Genomic DNA, 26,936 nt, shown 5'->3' with positions numbered 1-26,936 from the left:
AATTTCATTTATTTATAATTAGAAATAAATATTTCACAATATATAATTACATATTGTTTTTGTGATTAATCACTATGCTTTAATTATGTTCAATTTATAGCAATAAAAATACATCCTGCATATCAGATATTTACATTATGGTTCATAACAGTAGCAAAATTACAGTTACATAGTAGCAACAAAAATAATTTTATGGTTGGGGGTCACCACAACATGAGGAACTGTATTAAAGGGTCATGGCATTAGGAAGATTGACAGGGAAAGATGTTAAAAGCTGAGATGTAGAATTCTTCTTTTACCTTTTAAGCAACCTCTATTATTCCCCAATTCCAGTTGCTCAATTATACAGCCAGTAGTGCCTGTATCCAATCAAAGAGCTACAGTGTTTACAGCTTACACTCTTTCCACTCTCTTTCTTTGTAAACAAATTCCAGGTGCAGGGAATTTATCTAATGATAGTCTTGCAACACTATTTCCAATACACTGTTCAGGATTAATTTCTAATCCACACTTTCTTCCCTCTACTTTCTCACACTTTCCCCTCTGGGTTTTGCTCTGGCCAGAAGATGTCGCTGTTGCACTGTTTCTCTTCTACTTCTCTTAGTTTCCTTTGTTTACACCATATTCTTTTAAAGTTCTGGAACCAAATTTTAATCCAAATAAGAGTTTATTAAATCCTTAGATGGCCACTCTGCTTTTCTTCTTTTAGCATTTACAGTATCCAAATAATCAAACAGTTAACGTATTTTATTTTGGATCTCTTTCAGCTCTGTGCTTATCCGCCACTGTTTCAGGGGGTGGAGGCTTGACAAAACTACCACCTTCTTTTACAGCCCCATTGTTGATCAATTATTTCTAGAAAGGGGCATTTCTGACAGAAGTTTTAAAAAACCCACAAATTTCTCACACAGCCACCACACTGTTCTTCTTCAATATCACTCCTGCACAAATTTTACTGTCCCGTTGCCCCATCTTTGTGACTGCCCAAAAATGGCAGTTGTTCCTACTGTTGTTCAGGAGAGCTTGCTTTGCACCTAACGAGGAAATGGTAAGTTCCTCATGGTCAGCAAAGCACCTTTCCTTCCTTCACTGTCCCCACAGGATAGTTATAAAGTCTTCCGTCAGCATTTACTGGTTGGATTTCATGGGGCTCAGCAGAGCCTCACTATTTTCCAGCCGTTCTCACCATGATGTCAACTGTCCCAGGACTTTTTTTTTTTAAAAAAGGAGGCCTGTGAGTTCAAATCATACAGACAACTTGGTTCAGTCTGGAATAAGTAAGGGGAAGATTTGAAAGTAATTGTTGAAAAGAAATGTTTCACAAAATGAAAAATAAATATATTACTAGAATTATATTTTAATTCTCCATATTTTCAAAACTGTACTCTGGTGACTATCAGATTTGATAACAAATGAGTATTTAAACTCTACTATTAGGGTAATATAATTTAAGATTTCCAAAATTCAATATATTTGTCTAGAAATACTAGTTATATACCAATACATACAAACCAACCAACATGAATATAAATATAAATCATGGACAAATATAAATATATATTGTGGACATTTGCTTGATCTTCCTTCATTCACGGTATGTCTGGACTAAAACCTGTCTTTCTCTCTTCTCCCAGCTTCAGTCAACGTGCAATGTGAATCAATCTTTTTTCAATGACTGGGTAACGGGGCACCTGAATTTTCAAATTGAGCACCAGTGAGTACTGATTTAGGGCAATGAGATTCTAAGCTATCAGTAAGAAATTGCTTCATAATTTGAATAAGGCAAAAAGATAGATAAGTATCACAAGTTCTTTGTCTTCCTTTCTGCCTATAGTCTCTTCCCTATGATGCCTCGGCACAACTTTTGGAAGGTGGCTCCTTTGGTGAAGTCCATGTGTGCTAAACATGGTATTGAATATCAGTCAAAACCTCTCTTCACTGGCTTTGCTGACATTGTGTAGTAAGTATCAGACTATCAGGCCAGAAGAGGAGTTGGGGATCTAGGAAACATTCAAGATACAAAGGTTAGCCAAACAGATCAAATGAATGAAATCAAATGAAGGATCTGCATGGCTTTGCTCTCAAGAGTTGGGGAAAGGAGAACATGCAATTATATAGACATACTTACATACATGTGAATATGTCAACTGAACAAAAGAGATCTGGTGTGCAAAGTATTAAACTGTTAATGAGAAGAAAGATTTTGGATGTAGATCCTTTAAGAATAAAAATAAGCCTAGTAGTAGAAAGAGAGAGATGCTAGTCATTAAGCATGTGTTCTATCACATGCATCTTTTATAAAATTAGTTAGTATTAAATAATTAGTTATCAGTTAACATCAAACAGGCAATGGCAAACTGTTTCTATATTGCTTGCATGAAAATTACACATCTAGATGGCTACCTAAAGATAGGCAGACTCTGCCTTCTCCCTATCATCATGACTATGAAATTTGGGTGCTTAGATAAAGTACTACTTTATATAGATTTTATATAAGTCCATATAAAGCAGTGGTGAAATTCATTTTTTTTACTACCAGTTCTGTTGGCATGGCTTGGTGGGCATGGCAGGGGAAAGATATTTCAAAATCTCCATTCCCACCTCACTCTGGGTCAGCCAGAGGTTGTATTTTCTGGTTCTCTGAACTACTCAAAATTTCCACTACTGGTTCTCCAGAACCTGCTGGATTTCACCCCTAACATAAAGCATACTGTCAAGACATGTCAAATACCTAAAAGATAAGTATCACTCACTGAGAGATTTTTGTGCTACTCTTTCTGTCCTCAATTTACTGCACTTGAATTCACTTCTCGGCTTGAATCAGAGGCAGGATTTTTCTAATTAGGACTTAACTCTCATGGCAATGAAGAGAAACTTACTTTCTGTTTTTTTCAGTTCCTTGAAGGTTGCGGGTGAAATCTGGTTCAAAGCATATCATCTTGAACAGAAAACACAAACTCCTAAAATCTGCCTTCAACAAGGGAAGAAGGGTGAAGAGACAAGATAGATCTGAGATGGATCTTGAGAGGCTCCAGGCATAGAAAACCTAGAGTAATTTGTGAATGAAACAGAATGCTGGAGAGCCTTTTGGCATCAACTCAACTTTTGGCATGTTTCCTAATGAGTATTAGCATTGTAAGCAACACCTCCCCCCACCCCCTTTCCAGCTTCTGGGTCTTGGTGTATTATAAATAAAGTTTCTTAATACTTTTCATTGAATTGCTTTGTTTCTGCTTTTTACATTTGACCTCTGTTTTGCAATGGTTGTGAAAATAAACTTAATTGCTATTGCAGTGGATTCTGGATTATGATATGAGATTAAATTGCATCAGCAGATACAAAAAGCAGATAAGAAATCAATCCATATTTCTTCTATTTTGTTTTCAACATTTGGAGATTCCATATTATTTACTTCCTGTTTCTCTCACCCAGGGCTTCCAATACTGGGAGAAATCTACTAATTCTTCCACATTCATTAATAATAAGAGAAATGAAAAGGTATCTTGCACCACCAAACAAATAATATCACCAAGATGACCATGCATGTTTATATTTCTGTCCTTTTCTTCATTCTAAGGGCTTCTTCTTTGACTGGGAGGGTGACAGAGCAGTTCTGGAGAACCAGTAACAGAAATTTTGAGTAGTTTGGAGAACTGGTAAATACCACCTCTGACTGGCCCTGACCCCATCGATTCTCTGCCTGCTAAGTCTCAGCTTCCCCACTCCAGGGGAAGGTTACTGCAAAATCCCCATTTCCTCCCATCAGCTGGGACTCAGGAGGCAGATAATAGATAGGGGTGGGGCCAGTCAGAGGTATTTACCAGTTCTCCAAAGTACTCAAAATTTACTAAATTTGAATCTACTAAAAATATATTTTGATGCTGCCCTCTCAGTTGTGTTGAAACAAAGGGGAAAACACTACTTTAACTCTGGTATGTGACTTGTAGCTGCTTCATCCTTGGGCTGCAGAACAAGCAGACGTAGCAGAAGGAAGATGATGCCAGAGCAAGTTTGTGCTGTAGCTAAGTGGAAATCAGGAAAAGTCCTGAGACAACACAAAATGGGGGATCCTGTTATAGATTTCTATCTGCTTGCTGAGATGACCGAGAAAAATATTTGGCCTACAGAAATGTATTAAGAGACAAATCTTCCCTCATAAGGAACGTTAGTCACTTTCCTGGGAAGCAATAAGCATATTTTCTTGATTGGGTAGAGATTTTAAAGAAGATAACCAAACAGAAATTAAATCCTAACATAACTATCAAAGGAGAGATAAGAAAACCCATGTGGAATTAATGGAAAGATGGTGCCTCTAACCAGAAAAATGGAAATGTTTTCACTTCAGTGGGGATATGGCTCACAGGAGACATCCAGAGAAACCATACGACTTCCATGTGGAAATAAGTAATTGTGAGAAATAAAACAGTAATAATTAGAAAACACACTTTGAGAAAACTCACTTTTTGATATTTTTAGAGAGGTGTCTGGGACAAACTTGGTTATTTTATTAAGGGTTTTCAATAAGGGCTGATTTTTAACCTATTAGAAAAGCTTTCCTGACAAGCCTCACTTGTTTCCAGACTTCCCTCTTTTCTGCTCTCTTTTCCTTTATAAACATCCCATTTGTTACCTTCCAGTGAAAGACAGGTAGGAAAATGGGAGTAAGATACTCAGTAACCATTGCCTGTAAATGTCTCTTATTCAGGGAGGTATTTATTTAATTATACTTCAAATGTTTAAGGTCTCCCAATGCAGAGAGAATGACTATTCCCAGGGATAGTGGTACTGTGGAAGTCCTGAAGTCAGATTTTCATTCTCAAGACAGAGCAGTGAATTCTCTCAATTCTTTACCAGTACCAAACTATTGTTGGCTTATTGCCTATGAATCACCCATCTGCTGGTGCCAAAAAGCAGATTTATAGAAAAGGAAGCTTTGAGAAGATTCATTGTGCATTGAGATTTAGAAACATTAATGATTGATTATATGCCATCAAATTGCTTTTGATTTCTAGGGAACATATAGATTTTCTCCATGATCCCTAAAAAAGACTTTCAGGTCTTCCAGGGATGCATTTATTGCCAATGAAATTGAGTCCATCCAACTTGATGTTGGTTATCTTCTTCTCTTTCCTTCCTTTTCTAGAGAGCTAGATCTTTGCATAATGTGTCCAAAATAGGATAATTTGAGCCTGATCATTTGTGTCTCTAGTGAGAACTCAAGGTTGGTTGGGTTGATGAGCCATTGGTTTTGATTTAACAGAGAAGCGTCGTTGAAACTTTATCGGCCAATCGAAGGCGAGGAGGGAGGAAACTTCCTTGCTCGGACTCGCCCAGTCCGCCCTCCCGATGGTGCTGAAAAGGACAGTGCCAAATTCCCCGAAGCCTCAGTCGGGGGGAGATGGCTTCCCAGCAAGGAGAAACCGGGATCAGGCGGAGGAGGGAAGTTGATCCCGCGGCCGATCAGTCCGGTCCTTCGCGGTGGTTTACCTGGGAAGAGATCGGGCTGCGCACTGGCCAGGAAGGTCCCTCACGGGAGCGCTGGCTGGTGATTGACAGGAAAGTCTATGACATCAGCCGGTTCTACAAGAGGCACCCGGGGGGCTCTCGGACTATCAGCTCGTACGCAGGGCAGGATGCCACGGTAAGACGCGGGGCAGCTGACGAGGCGAGGACTCAGGTGGCCAGTTTCTTTCGCTTCCTTAAAGTGTCACAGGGAATACCATAGTTTACGCAATTTTAATATTTGTAGCTATGGGCACGGCATTTAAATATCTTTTCCAAGGCTCTTGTGGTAGCTCTACTAAGTGCTAGTCAGATGTATTGATTGCTTGTTCCTTTACCGTTCAGGGTTGATTCTATTTGTCATTTTCAATCTCTTCACTGCCAATGTCATTGTAGGTGATTATAATTAGTTTAGTCTTCTTTATATATTTCATTTTAATCCCATTTTTCCACTCTGCTCCTTGACTTTTATCATTAAACTTGCAGATTTTCTGTATCTTCAAATTCAGGGTAGGGCTATCAGCTTAATACAGGCTATTGATGTTTCTTCCCCCAATTTTAAAACCAGTTGCCCTTAATATATATTCAGCATATAAATTGAATATAAGGGTCACATACACAGCCTTCTACCCTTTTGCTAACCTGGAGTCAGTCTGTTTTGCCATGTTCTGCCTGTATTGTGGCTTCCTGACTTGTATGTAAGTTTCTCATGAGGAAAACGAGATTCTGGGCTTCCCATTTTTCTGAACACTTTTCAAAAGTCTTTCTATACTATATGAAGCACATACTGACTTTCTTTTTGCTAATATTTGGCTAGTATTATTTACAAAGCATTCCATTTATTCTGCTCTTTGCTCCGTTCGTGGAGCTACACTTTAAGAAAGGTCCAAAACAGTTGGAACAGGAGCCACAAAGAGAGAGTGAGGTGGTTGTTGAAGGAATTGTTAAACTGAACTGTTGAGCTTAGAGAAGAAAACTCTTAAGTGGGACTGAGTAACCAGGGTTAATGTGGAGGAAACAAGTGTTGTGTGAGAATGGAACCACTGATTGAGGGAAAGATGTGGGCTTCCTTTCTGGATATCTTCAGGCAGTGATCAGGCAGCCTTCCATTAAGGAGGAATCACACATAAGAAGAGAGGTTTGACATAATGGCCTACATGGTCCCTTTTAAAATCCATTATGTTATGAGTCTATGATTTTCCTAACTCTGAAGGACTGAGCCAAATCTTACAAATCCCATTGTTAATTTAAATAGAAGTGGGAGAAATAAAACAGGAATCTTACCCACAAAATGGTGCAGTGAAATCAGCACAGAGGTTCTTTCTTTCTCTTTTACATTCACAAGGACATATTATTCCTGATATATGCTACGCCAGTGAGGCCTAACATTTTTGTCATCATGTGCCAAAAGCACTCACGTACATGTGTGACAGCATGCCCACACCCATAATTCAATGCATGCACGACCCCCCTGCATGTGCCCGACTCCTGTGTATGCATGCGTGACCCCTCATGCTCCCATGCTCCCCCTGTGTATCTGCCACACACTTCCTGCACCGTTTTTTGGCTCCCATTACATTTTGGGGCCTCATGCAATGCCCTCATGCCCTGTTCCGGCTTCCAGATTGGTGTGAGGCTCCGAAATGCAATGCGAGCACCCCCCACCCATACACCCCACCCCCTGTGCATGCACACGTGTCCCCTGCATGCATGGCAGAGACCCGAAGATCAGGTGGCCAGCATGAGGTGCACTCGCATACACGGTGGAGCTGGGCTGAGGCGACGGCTGGTGTTCTGGCAGAGAGGGCTCTGCGTGCCACCGGTGGTGTGTGTGCCATAGGTTCGCCATCAGGGCACTATGACTTTAGAACAAAAAAAAAAGAAAAAGTAACTATTTAAACCAATTCTCTATAGGTTAGCTTTTCTTAGAATTGTTGATAAAACATTGCAAAGTTTTGTTTTTACAGTTTTACCAAAAACCAAAGTGAAGCTCTGAACAAGAAAACCCTTCCAACTATATTTAAGTGTAATTATTAATTCATAACCCACTATTGTGGCAATTAAGTAATCATATTGTAACTTTTTAATTAATCATACACAACTTTAACAAGGAGCCAGTAGTTCAGTCATGCAGTACTATCCTCTCTATCTTCCCTTTTGCAAAGAGAGAAACTGGGTCTATATCACATGATTATTTGAAGATACACATACTTACACCTTTTCGGTCAGTTGGGAAAACCAGTATCTGGCCTCTGTTAATACGGACTGCAAGTAGGAGCTCACAAAACAAAATACCCCCTCTCTCTTTCTCTCTCTCTCTTTCTCTCTTTCTCTCTCTATCACACAAACACAACAACAACAACCTGGGTGTAGAAAATAAAAAGATAAGATATAAGTTATGTGTCCATGGGGTTGCAATGCGTTGGACATGACTTTGCAACTAATCACAAAAATTGTCATGGAGCCAGTTCGGTGTAGTGATTAAGGCATCAGGATAGATATTGGCAGATTGTGAATTCAAGTGCTGCCTTGCGCATGAACAGAAGTAAAAAATAATAATTTTATCATTTTTTAAAAAATAAGACTTCCCTCAGTCACTTTCAAAGCACATTAGCATATTTTTTCCTGTTACCTTTTACTTACTTTTTAATTTTTTAAATATTTTTTGATAAATATTTCAGAACACTAGTAAAATCAAATACAAATTAAACTCAGAAAAATAAAAAAGAGAAAGAATTAAAAAAATGGAAGTGAAGGTTGAATCATGGCAACTGGACCAAACTTTGTTAATCTGAGATATTCAGTTGCTCATCCAAGCAACTTCATCAATCAGAGTAAAAATTACCGGTAGTTAGGCAGAGTCAGAGAGTGGTTGGAATGTATCAACTATTGCCGCACGAATTTCAGGTGTTTCTCCCTGAAATGAGTTGCAATATATATGTCAATAAAGGTTTAATTATCCAGGCCAAAAGTGACTAAAGGTTGAATTATGGAACTGGAACAAACTTTGTTGATCTGCCATGTTAATCTGAGAATTAGATAGTCAAGATTCAAATGAAATGGGTGTGGCAACAGTTGGTATATTCCAATGATTCTCTGCGTAACTCATTTTTACTCTGATGAAAATGTTTGGTTTAGCAATGAAACATCTCAGATTAACAAAGTTTGTTGCAATTCCATGTTCCAGCTCCACCTTTTTAAACACCTTTAGCCTGGATGATTGAGTCTTCATTGACATACATTAAAAAATGGAAAGAAAAAATAGAAAAACAAAAGGGAAAGAAGTAGAAGAAATAAAAAGAACTATATTTAAAGAAGTGACTTCCAATCTTCAGTATGCCAAGTAAAAAGAAATTTGATAACTTATTACCTGCTATAAAATTACAAACAAATGTCTATCTTTTCCAAAACCCATCCTTCTATATGCACAACAATAGATGATCAACTTTTCAGTCCTGGTGTCAGCAAAAGGCCCATAAAGAGTTACCAGAGATTTATAAAAAGCATATTTTATTTTAATCTTGATCAAACAGAACAACTTTTTATTCCTTTCTTTTACTTTGAACACTCTTGGTGTTTAGAATTAATCATAACCCTTCAGAGCTAATTTCTGAAATAGTGCAAGTGTTTCAATATCTTTGGTGAAGCACCTCCTGGGAATTATGTCTGTCAGGCTTTGAATGGGAGAGAAGAAAGATAAGAATCAAATATAACCACTCAGCCTAATCATGTTTCTTCCAGGTTGACTTTAAATTGGTTCTTTATTATAATATTTTTTCCTTTTTTATTTTTTCTTTGTTATGGCTTTAGGATCCTTTTACAGCCTTTCACCTTGACAAGACCCTAGTAAGGAAGCACATGGCATCACTTTTGATTGGGGAATTGGCACCTGATCAGCCCAGCTTTGAACCCAGTAAAAATGTAAGTTTGGAGACAGAAAATTGAGGTAGTGACTTATGGTGTTAATCTGCAAACCCTTAATTATCATTGGGTTGATTCAAAGATCACTTTTGTCATTAAAACTGATGTGCTACTAAGGTCAACAGAAGAGATTGTATAAGGTGCTCCTCAATCTTTCTGCATTGTCCTTGTACTTCACCCCAATCTCTTGGCATTTATAAAAACAGTAAAAGTTCATTTTTTTCAGCAGACTTTAAATTATGAAGTGAACTTAATATCTGCCATTTCATTCCCTTCCACTTTCCACCTCATTGCATTGAAGCCACACTTGATTCTTCCCAAATATATCTGGAGGATGTCTTCAGTATCACTCACACTTGGCCTCCTCTCATCTCCCTGTCTGCTTCCACTAAGCAAGCAAGACTCTAATCCACAGTGAGAGTAACATGGAGATAGCCTTGTTTGCTTCTTTAGCTTCCACAGATTCAAATGGAGTCCAAATAACCCCTCCCCCCATGATGACGCTTCTGTCATCTCAACAAGACATATCCAGCTAGTGTCCAATGTAGACTGAATGTATTCAGTTCTAGCCTTTTCATCCTCCAGATGTAGAGCAACCTCATTTTATGTCCCATCAGATGATTTTTCATCTGATTCTGCCAAACAAGATCCAAGGTATTTTTAAAAGTGTAGTTGGCTATCAGATTGGGCAAGTAAACTTAGTTCTTTCAGGCTGCCTTCCTCAGCCTCCGCCTAATTAATCCCAGCCTGTCTTTTTAAGATTAACAAGCAGGTGATTGCAATGCAGCCTCAGGGAGTCTGGAGAAAATGGTTTATCTGGATCATTTTCAGTCAGGTTTCAGATGTGGGCAGAGCCCTGAAACAGCATTGATCATGCTTGGGAATGTCCTGTGACCGGACTTCTGGCCAATAGGCTTCTAATGATGTAACCTGCTGAAAGTTATTGAGTGGGCAGCTGTATAAAGTGATTAAAGTAGGTAAATAGAGCCCCATTGAGCTCCATAAATATTTAATCACAAATAATAATTAATATTAAATCATAATATTAATTACATATTTTATAATGGTAATAAAATACTACATTTAAGTAAATATTAATGAAATTGAAATATAGTACAAATATATTCTGTAAATGAATGTAATGTTCCAATAGTTTACAATAAATATACAAATAAAAATAGTACTCAATAACACAACAGTCAGTGGGTTTTTTTAAACTAGTAATTATCCAACCATAGATTAGTATGTGCATTGGAGAAATATATATAAATTGCTGCCTTGTGGACACTCAATAAAGCTATACATTACCAAACTATAACAAGCTATACCATAAAATCATATATCTCTCTCCCTCTCTTGCTCCCTATCTCTCCCTCCCTCCTACTTCTTTCTGTTTCCCCATTAGTGCTTTTTGCCAAGATTATTAAATACAGATAGACATTGATTTCTAGTGTCCCAAACATGAGCTCTAAGTTGTCTAGCAGTCACTAAGTAGAAAAATAGTTTATTTATGCAACCATTTTTCATTTGTTTTCCTCCACATTTAATGTTTTGAAAGAATATTAAAAGTTTGGAATGAAAACGATACTTGGAGGGCCATTCCACCAAGAGTTCTTGATGTTAACTGTTGATGCCACTGGCTAGCTATGGTGTATCCATAAAGTCAAAACTCCAGCAACATTTCTGAAATTTTTCCCATAGAAATTATTAATAGAAGATTTTCGGGAACTGCTGTCCACTTTTGAAAAGATGGGACTCTTCAAGCCAAACCAATTCTACTTTTTCCTGATGCTTCTGCATATTTTACTAATGGATGCTGCTGGCTGGTTTGTTTTGTGGTATTTTGGGATATCTAAAACATCTTTTCTTATTGCCACAGTGTTGCTGACCTTTGCTCAGGTAATATTCTTGCCTTTATTTTTTAGGTAAAATGGCATTTCCCGCTAGTTTGGCTTCCTACAGCAGACTATCTTTCAACCAAATTAAAATAATTTCTTTATAAAGAAAATAACACATATTCAATTGCCATGTGCCTTCAGAAGATTGCGTTCAATAGTTTGGAGGAATAAAGGTTGAAGGAGACTAAGCAATTCAGCTAGATAAAAAGCCACTTCTGTTTTGCCCAAAAGATGATTATGTAGAAAAGAAGAGGCAGCCATTTATCTTAGAAGACCTGCAAGGTCCTTTTAAGTTCTATGTTCCATGATGCCATGTCATCTCATATCTCAACCCTCCCATTCTGAAGGACAGTAAGTAATGAAACAAGAATAGAGCATTAAAAAGCAACCATGTCTCCTCACTGCCTATCACAAAATATCAGATACGTTTGGGGAAGATATTTGTGGCTATATTGTAGAATTGGTTTCTTGTGCCTATCCTGTTTGGAATGCTTCTCTGGGTCGCTGCCCCTTTTATTGCATAAAAAAAATCCTAGAATAAATGAATTTTTATTTTATCTATCCCAGCAGTTCTTGCATAGCTATTGCCATTGGATATAAGTTGTAGGAGTGACACAAAAGATAGTCCTTCTTTGGCTAATCATCCTTTTCTTTTAGTCTCAAGCAGGTTGGCTAGGACATGATTTGGGACATCTTTCAGTCTTCAGTAATCCAAAATGGAACCACCTTTGGCATGAATTTGTAATGTGCCATTTAATGGTAAGTAAGGTACATTATTCTTAGAATGTTCCACGGAATTGAAGGGAAAGAATATGGATTATTGCAAATATACATGAAAAGGTTTCATGAGTAAATATCAAATGTGTTGTGTTATTTATAACAGAGGTGTCACATGGGATTCTCATTTTCGCATTCCCACTCAACGAACACAGACAGTTCTCTTATGTTTAATCATACGATATTTGTTCAAAATGGCTGGATCCAGGGAAGGTTTTTTTGAGGAGGGGTCTCACCACCACATCCTTTAAGGGGTGCGGGAAGGATCCCTCCTGAAGAGAGGTGTTAATAATCCCCTGGAGCCAACCATGTGTCACCTACCTGCTGGCCAAGACCAGCCAGGAGGGACACGGATCCAGCAAACAGGTGGAGGCACTCACCGCTCCCATGGCCTTGTCCACTTCCTCAGGAGCGACAAGTTGAAACTCGCTCCATAAAATCTGATCAGGACCTTCCCCCGGCACCTTGGCTGGTACTGTCCAAGTGGAGTCCAGGTCTGTCAGAATCCAAGCGATTTTATCCGACAGAAACTGGGAAAATTCCTCAGCTCTACCCTGTAGAGGTTCGTCCGCATCCCTCCCTTTCAAGAGGGAGTGGGCTATCCTAAACAGGGCGGCTGGGCGCGATTCTGTGGATGGGATAAAAGCTGAAAAATGCTCACATTTTCCCGCCCATATCGTCACTAGATAAGTCCTAACAAAGGCTCTTAATTGTGTTCGGTCAAATTCAGAGTTACTAGCCCTCCATCGTTGCTCTAGGCGTCTCTTTTGGCACTTCATCTCCTGGAGTTCCCCGGTGAACCAAGGAGCCCTCCTGGATCCACTACCGCGAAGAGGCTGTAAAGGTGCAATCCGGTTTAGAGCCTCCGCCGCCGCTATATTCCAAGCAGCGACCAAGGACTCTGCCGGACTGCGGGCCAGAGATTCAGGTATCTCCCCAAGTGCCGTCTGAAATCCCATAGGGTCCATCAGGCGCCTGGGACGGAACCACCTAATTAGTTCCACCTCCCTACAGTGGGGGATTGGTTTCCGGAAGTCAAGCCTCACCAGGAAGTGATCTGACCATGACAGGGGCAAGATCTTAATGCCCCTCAACCCAAGATCACATCTCCACTGCCCCGAAAGAAACATGAGGTCGAGCATGTGACCTGCTGTATGAGTCGGACCTTGAATTACTTGGGTCAAGTCCATGGCTGTCATGGAAGCCATGAACTCTTGTGCTCTGTCAGAGCGTTCGCCGAGCGACGGCAGGTTGAAATCCCCCAGAACTATAAGCCTGGGGAACTCAACCGCCAGCTCGATCCTGCGAGGAGCTAGAGACTCCCAGATGATGACAGCCACTCCCCCACCCCTTCTCTGATGTCGCGACTGATGGAGCACCCGAAAACCTTCTGGGCACATTTCAGTGAGGGGGACTCCTCCCTCATGGCCCAGCCAGGTTTCAGTAATACATGCCAGGTCTTCCCCCTTGTCTAATATTAGGTCCCGGACGAGGGGAGCTTTACGAATCACAGACCTGGCATTTATCAACAGCAGCCTGAGATCAGGGCCTTGAGAACTCTCGCCATCTGGTCCTGGAGTGGAGCTGGTAGGGCCGGAAGGGGGAATCACTGTAACATAGCGAACCCTCCTTCCCCGGTAATGGCTAGCCCTATAGCTCCAGTCGAACCTGCTTCTCCCAACAATGACCGGGATGCATCGTCCCGTCCCCGCACCCGTCGGCACCACTTCCCCCCCATAGCCTCCATTCTCCCAGGCAGGCCATTTAAACCAGACATTCTGGGATGAGAGGCGAATCTTGGCCCCCATCCACTTCTGCTTGTGCACTTGTGCAGACCTGGCATGTATTACTGAAACCTGGCTGGGCCCGGAGGGAGGAGTCCCCCTCGTAGAGATGTGCCCAGAAGGATTTCAGGTGCTCCATCAGCCGAGAGCTCAGTGAAGGGGTGGGGGTGTGGCTATTGTTATCCGAGAGTCTCTAGCACCTCGTAGGATCCCTGCTCCGGAGCTTGTCGGGTGTGAGTCCCTGCTGGTGAAGTTGGACCTCAAGGGTCAAGTGGGTTTGCTGTTAATGTACCTGCCTCCCAACAGCGTTGCAGCAGCCCTCCCCTCGCTCTTCGAGTCGGTAGCCGAGCTGGCAATTGAGTTCCCCAGGCTTATGGTCCTGGAGGATTTCAATCTGCCTTCGCTCGGTGAACACTCTGATGGGGCGCAGGAGTTCATGGCTTCCATGACAGCCATGGGCTTGACCCAAGTAATTCGGGGCCCAACCCACTCAGCGGGTCACATGCTCGACCTCGTATTTCTCTCGGAGCAGTGGACTTGTGATCTTGGTCTGAGGGGTATTGAGATCATACCCCTGTCGTGGTCAGACCACTGCCTACTGAGGCTTGACTTTCGGAGACCAAACCCCCACTGTAGGGAGGAGGAACCGACCAGGTGGTTCCGCCCCAGGCGACTTATGGACCCCTTGCGGTTCCAGACGGAGCTTGGGGTTATTCCTGATACCCTCGCCCACAGTCCGGTGGAGACTCTGGTTGCTGCCTGGAACTCAGCAGCGACGGAGTCTCTTGACCGGATTGCGCCACTACGGCCGCTCCGAGGCAGTGGATTCCGGAGGCCACCGGTCCAACAAATCCGAATCGAACCGAGCACTTTTAACATCTTGCATCAAGGAATACATCAGGGCAATTAGGACGGTGAAAAGATCTTATATTGCCACCTTGATTGCCTCCGCTGAGTCGTGCCCAGCCGCCCTGTTCAGGATAACCCGCTCCCTCCTAAATAGGAGGGAGACGGGGGACCCCCTGCAGGGTAGGGCTGAGGATTACGTCCAGTTCTTAGCGGACAAAGTTGCTCGGTTTCGGTCGGACTTGGACTCCGATTCTGCAGATCCAGCCGAGGCTCAAGGGGATAATCTGGTAGACCATCGCTGGGTTGAGTTTCAGGATGTTGCCCCTGAGGATGTGGACAAGGCCATGAGAGCTGTGAGTGCCTCCACATGTGTACTGGACCCGTGCCCCTCCTGGCTGGTTGCTAACAGCAGGGAGGTGACACGGGGCTGGATCCAGGCGGTTATTACTGCCTCCCTTCGGCAGGGGGTCTTTCCCCCCGCACTTAAAGCGGCGATGGTGAGACCCCTCCTGAAGAAACCATCTTTGGATCCAGCAGTTCTTAACAATTATCGTCCAGTCTCCAACCTCCCCTTTGTGGGGAAGGTTGTTGAGAAGGTGGTGGCCTTCCAGCTCCAGCGGTCCTTGGAGGAAGCTAGTTATCTTGACCCATTCCAGTCCGGCTTCAGGCCTGGCTACAGCACAGAAACCGCTTTGGTCGCATTGACCGATGACCTCTGGAGAGCCAGGGACGGAGGCCATGCCTCCATCCTGGTTCTCCTTGACCTCTCAGCGGCTTTCGATACCATCGACCATGGTATCCTTCTGCGACGACTGCGGGAGGTGGGGGTGGGAGGCACTGTTTTGCAGTGGTTCTCCTCTTACCTCTCGGACAGGTCGCAGTCGGTGTTAGTTGGAGGGCAGAGATCGACCCCTAGGCCCCTAACATATGGGATGCCGCAGGGTTTGGTCTTGTCCCCCCTACTTTTCAACATCTACATGAAACCGCTGGGCGAGATCATTCGGCGGCACGGGATAAAATACCACCAGTATGCGGACGATACTCAGTTGTATCTGTCCGCCCCGTGCCAACTCAATGAAGCGGTGGACGTGATGAACCAGGGCCTTGAAGCTGTTAGTGACTGGATGAGGGCTAACAAGCTTGTGCTCAACCCAGATAAGACCGAGTGGCTGTTGTGTTTCCCTCCCACTAATTTGGCAAGTGTTCCATCTCTCAGGCTGGGGGGTCAAACACTACACCCCTCAGACAGGGTCCGCAACTTGGGAGTCCTCTTGGATCCACAGCTGACTTTTGACCACCATTTGTCAGCTGTGACCAGGGGGGCATTTGCCCAGGTTCGCCTGGTGCACCAGTTGCACCCCTACCTGAACCGGGAGGCACTCACAACAGTCACTCGTGCCCTTGTGACCTCTAGGCTGGAGTACTGCAATGTGCTCTACATGGGGCTGCCCTTGAAGAGTATCCGGCAACTTCAGCTAGTCCAGAATGCGGCCGCGCGAGCGATTGTGGGTGTACCTCGGTTCACCCACATAACACCTATCCTCTGCGAGCTGCACTGGCTACCTGTCGATCTCCAGGTACGCTTCAAGGTGCTACTTGTCACCCATAAAGCCCTTCATGGTAGTGGATCTGGGTACTTGAGAGACCGCCTACTGCCAATTACCTCCATGCAGCCAATTAGATCACATAGATTAGGCCTCCTCCGAGTTCCATCTTCCGGTCAGTGTCGACTGGCAACTATGCGGAGGAGAGCCTTCTCGGTAGCAGCTCCGACCCTTTGGAACGATCTCTCCGTGGAGATTCGTACCCTCACCACCCTCCAGACCTTCCGCACAGCCCTTAAAATCTGGCTATCCCGTCAGGCCTGGGGCTAAAGACTGTAACCCACCCGAATGGTATGAATGTTGTGCTTTTTAATTATGTATTGTTCTTACGTGTTAAATGTTTGTTTCCCCCCCCCTCGAGTTGTAAGCCGCCCTGAGTCCCCCCAGGGAAAAGGGCGGCATATAAATAAACTTTCATAACTCATAACTCATAACTCATAACTTAGTGGTGGGGGCTGCAGGCCGCACTCTCAGTCCCGTAATCCATACCGGCCAAGCACTCTGCGCATGCATACCCCACTAATTAAAATACAGCAATACAATAAAATGGCTAAGCAAAAATTCATTAAATTAAAACTGTGGGATTATTCAATCAAACACACACATACCACATGCACTCACCATACCAAAAGGAAAATTGCACAGTTGTTAAAAACAGTGCGAATTCAAATAGAGTTTGTGGGTAGGTTCGCCAAGAGTCCAGTCAGGAGGGTTTCGCGAAGATATAAGGTGAAGTAATTTTCTTCCTTGTGCGGGAGATGATATAAGTGATATTGCAAAAGAGAGGTCCAAAAAGTTCCAGGAGGGCTATGATGGAATGCCTTAAATCCAGTGTCCAGTGTCCAGTGTCAAACAGGCATGTGTAGAAAGCCAGTTAAAAGAGCCCCGTAGAGTAGGAGCAAACCGAGGACCAGAGAAAAAGTGAAAGGCCGCAGTATAGAGAAGGCCTAGAGGGTATCCTAAGGGGCCAGGTCAACGGCCACAAGGCCAACTGCCAGGTCTTATGTCGCCCCATGGCAAACCATAGGACCCTCTATGAGCCAGCCAGCAGAGTCAGATGTCAAAGGAGATAGGGGCGTAGATGACAAACACGCCAGGAGCAACCAGCAATGCCCTCCGCTGAGATAGAGTAGAGGAGGTGGGGCGCCTAAGGAGACTACGGCAGCTGAGGCATAAGCCAGCTGCCTCATCTCATCCAGGGCAGATTCAAATCACCCATCTCCTTCAGCCACAATAGTTCTCCAATAGTCCTTTAATAGTCTTTTAATAGTCCTTTAATAGTCTCTCTCCAAAGCAGGCAGGCAACCAGGGCTCCTTCCGATCAGCGAGCGAAGTCGAGCTAGCGTTAAGTGAGTGATTAAAGCGCCAAAGTGTTAAAAAACGCTGAAAACGCCGAAGGGAAGTCTTCAGCACAGTGCCGCCATTCCTCTCCCGCCTCGTTGAGCGTTTCAGGTTACCGCGGGGGCAGGGGACGTCTGGGAGTGGCGTCCTTCCAAAAATCATCCAGGGAACTGGCTATTCAGGTCCCCTGAGTCTTATTCGGTTGCAGGGACCTCTTTTTCAAATCTCTGAGCCAAAACCGCCGGTTTAATTCGATGTTTTTCTGCTCCGCCAAACGGAGTAGGGAAACCAGCGGCTATCCCCACCTCGCACAAAAGAATGTGGGCATTTGTATTCAACTGAGTTTTTTTAAAAAAAATCTGTCAAAATACTTTATTGTGATTCAGATATTTTGTAGGGCTCCAAGTAAATACACATTAAAAATATTTACAAAATGAATGTATACAGCAATAGCCATTTATAAACAGTGTAAACATAATTTTTGCTAGAAACAATACATTTCAACTCCAAACTCATACCGCAAGCTCAACATTGCACTTTTTAGATACCAGCAGATCTTTAGCATAGTCAGTAGTCCCAATTTAAAAAACCTAAAACTTTAAAAGCCATCTAGCCCACTGCTGGATTGCTTATCTGCTCTTTCAAGTCAGCTTAAGAAAAATATTTCAGTGGTTAAAAATGAGAAAAGCATAATTACTCATCCACCACCAGAAATATAATAGTATATCATGATCTTTTGATCAAAGCCCCTTTTACTCAGTTGTAGAGTGAGAATTATATGGTGGTTTTGTGCCAAGAGAAACCTCAACTAAAAGCCATTCTCATTTACCGATGGGGAAAAATGGTTTCATGTATACCAGAGCTGGCTATTTTTGTTCCATCTACCGGCTGTCATGTTGTGTTTCTGATACAACTGATAAGTTGCTGAATTGGAGAAGGACTGCAGAAAGATTTTATTACTCCAGCCTGAAAATCGTCAGGATTTAGTTTTCCCATCATAACTGTTTTTGTGGTAGTTTGCGCAATTGTAAAAACTGCCATTAATCTTCAGAAACCATCTGTTGACACAGTGTTTATTGCACTGGTTTTTTTTTTGTAAACAAGTTATTCAAAATTAACTGCCACAATGCAAAGTCAGCTATAGGAATTCCAGTATAAAAATTTTGGAAATGAACTTTTTAAAATGTGTTTGTTTTACAAGGATAGTCATTCTACTGCACTTTGTTAATGAGTTTCATTATCAAAATGAATAGTCACAATAACTGGATACTAAATAGTATATTCTGTACATATTGAACAGCAGTTTACTTCTCTAGTTGCGGGGTACTGAAGGCTTCATATACATTAGCAGCAAAGTCTTTCACTTGTTCCATCATTATTAAGTCCTGAACAAAATGGCTAGGTGTTTCACTGCAGACTGAATGGATCTGTCCATTTATTATGGGGATTATTTTGGCTAGAGGAAGACTGGCACTGGAGAGACTGATCACAGAACCAGTATGGCATATGTCCAGTTCAGTAGGTCTGAAGAATTCCGCCATGTTATCCAGTAATCGACTAAACCCTCTATTTAAGCAACTGCTCAAAACTCTATTAAAATCTGGGCTTTCTAACATATCTCTTGTTTCATTAAGTAACTTAATGGTAGCAACATCTTTTTCTGTAAGCTCATTAGCCTGGAAAGCTAAAGGATTCTCTTCATCCGATATCATATAATGATACAGCTTAGATTGTGATTCAGTTTCTTCAGATGCAGAATCTTCAGGCTGTTCAATTACATTTCTAATTTCTCTTAGCTTCTGTTCAAGTTCCAAGAGGGAAAGGGCATGCTTGAGAGAAACACTCTCAAACACATTCTGCACAGTCTTCTTAATCACGCTTATTAGCTCAGTCAAGCCATCTCCTAGGAGGTGTTGAATACTTGACAAATATTGTTGAACTTCAGGGGGAGCTAAAAGTGTAGTGCCATTTTTGCAAACTGCTGCATTGTCTAAGTAAATGTATCCACCAATAATATTTAATTGGACTCGGAGAAGAACTACGAGCATGCATGTGCTGTATACTGCTACAATATTCTGTGTAAAACTTATAATCTTCAATTCTTCCCATATTTCTAACTTATTGGCTGGCTTGTTTTTTAGCAGGGAAGTGAGGCTCTCAGAATTCAGCTGATACATCAAAGTGTCTCTTAATGTTGGAAGCATTGATAGTACTGTCATGTTGCAAGTCCTCTGATTACTTTCAAAATGATACTGCCTTCTTGCTTGTGCTATATATTCTGCTGCTTCTCTTTCTTGAATTTCTTTCATTTTTTTCTGACCATATTTTCCAAGTACATAAACCCCGCCTATGAAAGCGCCCAAGAAGAAGCATTTCTTTTTGTCTGTATTCAACTGAGTTATGTAGTACTCCATAGCTATTTCTCTGTTGTCTAATAACACAAATCAAAAATGATTAAATTTCAATAATTACACTGATTATTAAATATTCATTGAAGTATTAATTAATGCAGACATTAAAAAGCAAGGGTGAAACTGGACATCCATATCTAGTTTCTCTAAATTATAGAAAAGTGGGAGAAAATGTCATTACATTTTACTTTAAGGTTTTTTTTAAGGTTTATTAACATTTATAGTTAGTGGTAGGTATAATATTTTTAATCCATTTAATGAATTCCAAGGGATTTTCAAATCTATTTAATACTAGCTGATAACCCGGCGTTCCCTGGGTATTTATTTACAACCAATATCCCTTACCAGAGGGAGCCCACTTATGCAGTACTGTGAAGCTGTTACCATGGCAACTGCACTGTGCTGTACAGTAGATGCCATTTTAAGGCACAACAGGCTATAACTTAACAGAACTTGAATCCAAAATGCACACTACCACAGTCAAAAATACTGTGATTTGACAATATAGATATAATTCATTCCTTTTCATTTCAGCAGCCCAGGTGTTCCAGAGTGATGCTGAAATACACACAAACACACAAGCACACAGAGACACAGACACACACACACACTGCGGGGGTGTTGGGGTGTCTTACCCTCACAGACTTTCCATAGAGAAAATCATCTGTGTAATAAGTTTGGTTGAAATTGCTAAAGGCATTCCAGAGTTATGCTGGAACATACACACACAGCCATAAAGAAAGAAAGAAAGATAGATAGATAGATAGATAGATAGATAGATAGATAGATAGATAGACAGACAGAAAGACATAAAGACAGATAATGAATATGAATTGTTTGTGTATTTTATCAAAAGGTTTTCAGCATCTAATAATGAGATTACAAATTGATTTTTTAAAGTCTATTATAGCTACAGTAAATCCTATATCATCTGTTTTTTTACCCTGCTTGAACATTCTTAATAACAAATTATTTTGCTATAATTTATTTACTAACACTGCTATTAAAATATTTTTTTATCAACTATCAGTGAAATTAGATGAGTATATCAGGCGTTATTTTCACTTGTTTTTGTCTGATTAAATGCTAGTGATAAAGTCCAATTAGTGATAAGTCTGATTAAATGCTGCCAGTGATAAAATTCCCTGATCAATAAGCCTGATTAAATGCCAGTGACAAAGGAAGGAAAATACTGGACCCAAAGCTAATAGGGACTGTACTACAGGTGAGTCAAAGAAAAATAAGAATAAAATGGTATGGAAGCAAGAAAAAGCAAGACTCATTAAAAGAGAGACAGTGCAGAATAGATGTAGGTCTCTATTTTGTTTTCTGTTTCTCCACACAGGTGAATCTCTCTAAATGCACAAATAGCAGAGTAGCACCTCTTCCAGTGCTTTGACAGGCAGGGTTTTGAAAGGTGATAAAACTCATTTGCCACCTACTCAAGTTAATATTAGGGAACTCATTACAGTACTCAACCCCCCCCCCCCCCAGTTTTGTCCACATATGCAATGAATGCTTGAGATTGTTCAAAGCTAGAAAGTGCACTTAATTTTCAAACTGTTTTGAACCTCTCCAAGATAATTCAGAGTCAGTATATTCAACATCTCAAACTTATTTGAAAATCTGATTCAAAGGTTCAATGGAAGCTCCTCTGTATTACCTCTTCAAAGCAGAGCACTATATAGTCAAGCAATCTTTTAAAAGAGCCTGAATGCGTTCTTTCACTCTTCCTCTACAGGGGCTTTCAGCTAATTGGTGGTCTTTGCACCATTCCCAGCATCATGCTAAACCCAACTGTTTCGAGAAGGACCCAGATGTTTCATTTCATCCCTATATTTTGTCATTAGGGGAAACTCTTTCTTTGGAGGTAAGAAGCAACTGCTTAGATGACAACAGATTTTACTGAACCCTGGCCATTCTCCTTTCAGATCAGCATCAGAACAGCAACTGTTAAGCCATTTCATTGTCAATTTGTTAGAGTTGAGCACAGTCTAATTCTTCTGGGTTTATTATTTATATTTATCAGCAGCATTTGATAAAACAGATCTCATTGAGATAGTAGATTAGTAGGGTTGGACAAAATGTTCACCCAAGGTGGCCATAACAAAAGTGTATTTTTCTATTTGGACCAAAGGTGGTAGTCAGCCAGTTCTGACAGGTTCTGGAGAACCAACAGTGGAAATTTTGAGAGTGGGGAGGGAATGAGGATTTTGCAGTATCCTTCCCCTGCCATGCCCACAAAGCCACGCCCACAGAACTGGTAGTAAAAAAGTTTGAATCCCACCACTGATAAAGGACCCCTGCTTTCTAAGGCTGGGTGGCATTGTCCAAGGAGAAACTAGAACTCACAATCTTGCAGTTTCCAGCCTGATGCCTCAAAATTGGTTCTCCTGTGGTGGCCCATAGCTATAGATGAATATTATGAACTGGATTATTGAGGGAATTATCTCACTGGATTGACTGAACAATCATGTACAAAAGGATTCTGAGGAAAGCAGCAAGTTTTTATGGCCATATGAGTGCAATCCTAAGAAGGTGTGTTAGGGAAGCAAAGTAAGAGATTGTCTTCCTGTCCAAAAATCCTGGCAGCTCAGATAGGAATAGGATAGATTAAAAGATGGAGGGTGGAATGGAACTTAAGCATCTATTTGTTCCCTTTTGCTCTTTCTCTGGTTAATATTATGGATTGGACTGACTATTGTGTGGATTATCTCAGTGGATTGTTTCAGATTTGAAAAGCATTTTTTGCCTTGGCATAAGTGTAGAATTACTTATGCCTCACAAGCAGAAATACTGGTAGAAAATGTTCTATCTCTGATGCTTGTGAGGTTCTGAGGATGTGGCAGTCAGTAAAAATATCAAAATGAAGAAGCTGCCTATTTAGCTGAGATTCTGGATTCCCTTTTTATTGTTAATTCACCCCTACCGAAACCAGTTGGGACATTAATTTTGGCGGCTATAGGATGGTGTGGCTGAAGAGCTGATATTGGGACAATGGAACACTTTGAACCCATCAGATCCATGTCCATCAGGGCTTAATTTTAAAAGCTATCTCGCTCTGTACATCTCACTTTTTTTTCTTTTTTCCTACCCGAGAATTTATTTCACACAGCAGATGAAAAGGATGTTATAGAAATGGAGTTATTGAACTATTGAAAGTTATTTGCTTTTTTCATGCCTTTCTTTTACAGTTGGGTTTGCAGAAAAAGAAATACATGCCTTATAACTATCAGCACAAGTATTTTTTCTTCAGTGAGTATCTTTTCTCCCCCTACCTCCTGTTAAACTCCAAATGAACTTTTTCTTCTGTTAAAAAAAACAACATCCTCTTTGGCTCTTTGGACTCTTATCTTTTCCACCATGAGCTCATGGGCAGATTATATATATATATATATATATCCGTTCTACATAATCCCCAGCACAGTTTAGATTAATAACAATTCTTATTAAGATAAATGATCATGATAAGATAAAGAGGAGGAGGGAAGAAGAAGAGCAGTGGTAGCAACTACAGAACATTGCAGAGAATGAGGAGGAATTCTTTCCTTTCTCAGACCACACAGATTCCCATGAGTTTAATATACATATTTAAGGTGGAGGGAGGCATCCCGATTCTAAGTCCATACCTTCAAAAACAGACTATGCCTAAGCAGTGCAAAGAGAGAAATGGAAATCTGGAGAGGGTACTGCACTTTCTCATGCAGTTGCTCAATTATTTGATGCTCTATAGACACAACTGAGGAGCAGCCATAAATCAAATTACAGTGGAAGAAAATTGCCATGGAAGAGAGACAGGAACATAATGGAGAATATAGTCCAACTTTACCAGCAGTTGTTTTTGTTTTTGAAACTGCTTTATTCATAAGATCATAAATGGTGCCTGCTGGATCTAACCCCTGGCCCATCAAGTTCAGCAGTCCATTCTTACAATAACCAACCAAGGAAATCTACTGGTCTTCCTTCAGGTGGCCTTCAGAAGCTACCACACTGCCATCCAAGCTAATAGCCATTGAATCTTATGAATTCCATGAGCTCCATCCGTTCTTGAAGCCAGTCAAGCTGGTGGACACCACAACTAACTGCTTACAGTAGATCAGAGGGAACCTCTGTCATAAGTATTATTTAAACTGTCTTCAATTAGATTGAGTGTTGAGTATGAGTCTCAAGAACCACAAAAGCATTGTTTTTTTTTAAAAAAAAACATATCTTCCTATAAGGGTTACAGAGATATTTTATTTTGAAAGAAACCCAAGATATAGCAATAGCAATAGCAATAGCAGTTAGACTTATATACCGCTTCATAGGGCTTTCAGCCCTCTCTAAGCGGTTTACAGAGTCAGCATATTGCCCCCACAGTCTGGGTCCTCATTTTACCCACCTCGGAAGGATGGAAGGCTGAGTCAACCCTGAGCCAGTGAGATTTGAACCGCCAAACTGCAGCTAACAGTCAGCTGAAGTGGCTGCAGTACTGCACTCTAACCACTGTGCCACCTCGGCTCTATAAAAGCAAAATGTGTAACTTACAGGTGTAAGCGTGTTTTCTATTGCCTCTACTTCATATTTTATTCTATTGCTAGTTCTATATTGTTACATTAATTACAATTATTATAATGATTACAATTATTATAGTCTATTACAATATTGTATTCTGTGGTACTATTATATAATAATATTTTCTTCTTATAAACACTGTTCTCCCTTAATTCCTGTCTCTGGAATACCTTCTCCTTTTTTTTCTCTGCTGTTGGTCGGCAAGTAAAGTATTTGCAACTTTCCATGTTGTGCCTCTATGCTTCTTTTCCTCTGGACTATTAACCCCTCCCCTCTTTTGAAGGAAAAATGCCTTTTATTCAGGTGATTCCAATAGAAGAGAATATTTGTAGTTGGAGTGGAACTGTGGGGTCCTTGGTGCTCCTTGAGGCCAGTAGTTTTCTTGCAGACTTTTCATTACCCAATTAGGTAACATCATCGGTGCTAGAAGGTGGTGGGGTGTGCTCTCTTTATATATACTAGTAGCTTGCCCTGTCTCTAGTTTGAGGTTTTATATTGTTGTAAGTCACCCAGAGTTGTATTTTACAAGATGGGCAGTTTTACATGATGTCTCTTATGAATGAATATATAAACACTTGAAAGCTGGTCTCACTGGATTTACCAGGGCTTTCCTCTAAATAAATCTGATTAGATTAAGATATCAGAAAGAATAACAGAGCTTCCTTTAGCTCATTCAAGTATATTTTAGTCAATTGGTTCTAATAGAGCCAGCACAAATACTTTGAGTGTAACAATTCAGGCAGTCTCTGCTACATACAAGTCTTGGTGTTGATTTATTTTTGATGATGAGATTCTCAAGTACAATTATAATTGTTAAATAAAATGGTAAATAGAGATCATTTCAGGAGTGCGGCTGATGCTTCTTTTATGTTTAGAAAGGACAGTTAATGGATATATGAATCTTGTTTCCTTCTACAGCATTGCCACTGATTATAATGCCTACTTTTCAAGTTTACTCATTGTGCTTTATATTCCAACGCAAGCTGTGGAGGGTGAGTACACAAATAATCCATACTAAATATTAAATAATGCAATACTGAGACACCCCTCTCTCCATGGTATGTTTCTAGGTTTAGAATTTTATTTCCTTAAAGAGGATTTGAAAAGTCTAAACCATTTTAAGCAATTATAAAAATTTTCATGGGGATATTATTAATGGGAAAGTCAATGCCACCCAATTCCAAAGTGCTTCCAGATGAATTATTGCTGGCTATCAAAAGGCCTTTTATGAAGAAGGCATTCAATTTTTGCTTGGGAAAACAAATGTAGAAGGTATGATGGGGAAGCATTAGAGGAAACTACACAATAACATTGATTGAACTAAGAATGGAAAAGAATTACAATCCAGTTTTCTCAAGTAGAGATTATGAAGGATTTGATCAAAAAATGATTTATGGTGGCTTGAATATAACTATAAAGTTATAGTTCATCTTTCTTTTTAAAAAGATCTGGAGCTGTGATGGTGAATCTATGGCACATGTGTCAGAGGTGGCACGCAGCACCCTGTCTGATGGCATGCGAGCTGTTGCCCCAGTTCAGCTTTGCTGCGCATGCACCTCCTGTCAGCCTGCTAGTCTTCGGATCTCTGACGCCGAAGGGGTGCAGGGTGCAGTGGGGGCATGTGTACATCCACAAGTAGTGCATGTAGAGGGCCCATGCACGCATTGCATTTTGGGGGTTTGGGCGCTCACATGGGCATTTGCACTCACATGTGTGCATTTTTGGCGCTCAGTCCAGAAAAGATTAGCCATCACTGATCTAGAAGGATTGGAAATGGGTTTGGAGTTATTTTTTTCTGATATAGAAGATGACAGACAAGACTCTTCCAGCCTTGTTTAAAGTGGGAATTTGCCATGCACAATTGTCAAGTGCTCTAATTAAAAATGGCTGAAATTTTGTGGGAAAATCAAAACTAATACAATCTCTACATCCTCATCTGATATCACATAACATGTCAGTTATTGAAAATAATGCTTTTTATGAGCTCAAACAGATCCACATGCACAGCAACACTGGTGCTTACAACACACCTGGTCTCTTGTATTAATAATCACTATATAAAATGATTGTCTTCTCTGATTAATTAAAAAAAACACCTAATAACAACGGACAAAGAAACTTCTCTCCATCTCTTTCACTTCCTGGAATGATGTGAGCTCAAAATATTGTACTTTAAAAAAAACCACAAGCATAATCAGTCTTTCTAGTGAATTTTTTCTATAGCTCTTTTCAATCAGTTAATTTGTCAATCCCTTAAAAAAGAACCCAGGATAGAACTGGTTGTGTCAAAATGGG

At 40.9% G+C, this 26,936-nt stretch overlaps 3 protein-coding genes across 4 annotated transcripts in view; 2 read left to right on the top strand and 1 right to left on the bottom strand.

Moving 5' to 3' along the window:
- The window catches only part of LOC116513190 (acyl-CoA (8-3)-desaturase-like), a 30,628-nt gene extending 27,409 nt beyond the window's left edge, over positions 1 to 3,219 (top strand). The window contains exons 10-12 of the mRNA XM_032224124.1: positions 1,635 to 1,714; positions 1,835 to 1,960; positions 2,896 to 3,219. Coding sequence (XP_032080015.1) covers positions 1,635 to 1,714; positions 1,835 to 1,960; positions 2,896 to 3,007 — 318 coding nt within the window. The 3' untranslated portion in view covers positions 3,008 to 3,219. The remainder of the gene's footprint in view (positions 1 to 1,634; positions 1,715 to 1,834; positions 1,961 to 2,895) is intronic.
- A 2,136-nt stretch (positions 3,220 to 5,355) lies between these two features.
- LOC116510617 (acyl-CoA (8-3)-desaturase-like) overlaps positions 5,356 to 26,936 on the top strand; it is a 105,731-nt gene continuing 84,150 nt past the window's right edge. Inside the window, exons 1-3 of one of the 2 annotated variants that reach the window (XM_032220241.1) lie at positions 5,356 to 5,641; positions 9,313 to 9,423; positions 11,125 to 11,322. In XM_032220241.1, the coding sequence (XP_032076132.1) occupies positions 5,399 to 5,641; positions 9,313 to 9,423; positions 11,125 to 11,322 (552 nt within the window). In that variant the 5' untranslated portion in view covers positions 5,356 to 5,398. The remainder of the gene's footprint in view (positions 5,642 to 9,312; positions 9,424 to 11,124; positions 11,323 to 26,936) is intronic. The other variant, XM_032220255.1, reaches the window with a different exon arrangement.
- Positions 18,906 to 20,090, bottom strand: LOC116519297 (peroxisomal biogenesis factor 3-like). Its single transcript, XM_032233138.1, has one exon. It carries the CDS (start codon positions 20,088 to 20,090, stop codon positions 18,981 to 18,983), a length of 1,110 nt encoding a protein of 369 aa, XP_032089029.1. The 3' UTR covers positions 18,906 to 18,980.

This window comes from Thamnophis elegans, chromosome 1 (assembly GCF_009769535.1).
Source record: "Thamnophis elegans isolate rThaEle1 chromosome 1, rThaEle1.pri, whole genome shotgun sequence".
Lineage (NCBI taxonomy): Eukaryota > Metazoa > Chordata > Lepidosauria > Squamata > Colubridae > Thamnophis > Thamnophis elegans.
Note: the sequence above shows the minus strand (reverse complement) of the source record. Positions and strands in the feature narration are given on the sequence as shown.

Excerpts from the sequence above, each read along its gene's own strand:
- LOC116519297 (XM_032233138.1), bottom strand. The coding sequence starts at position 20,090 with ATGGAGTACTACATAACTCAGTTGAATACAGACAAAAAGAAATGCTTC.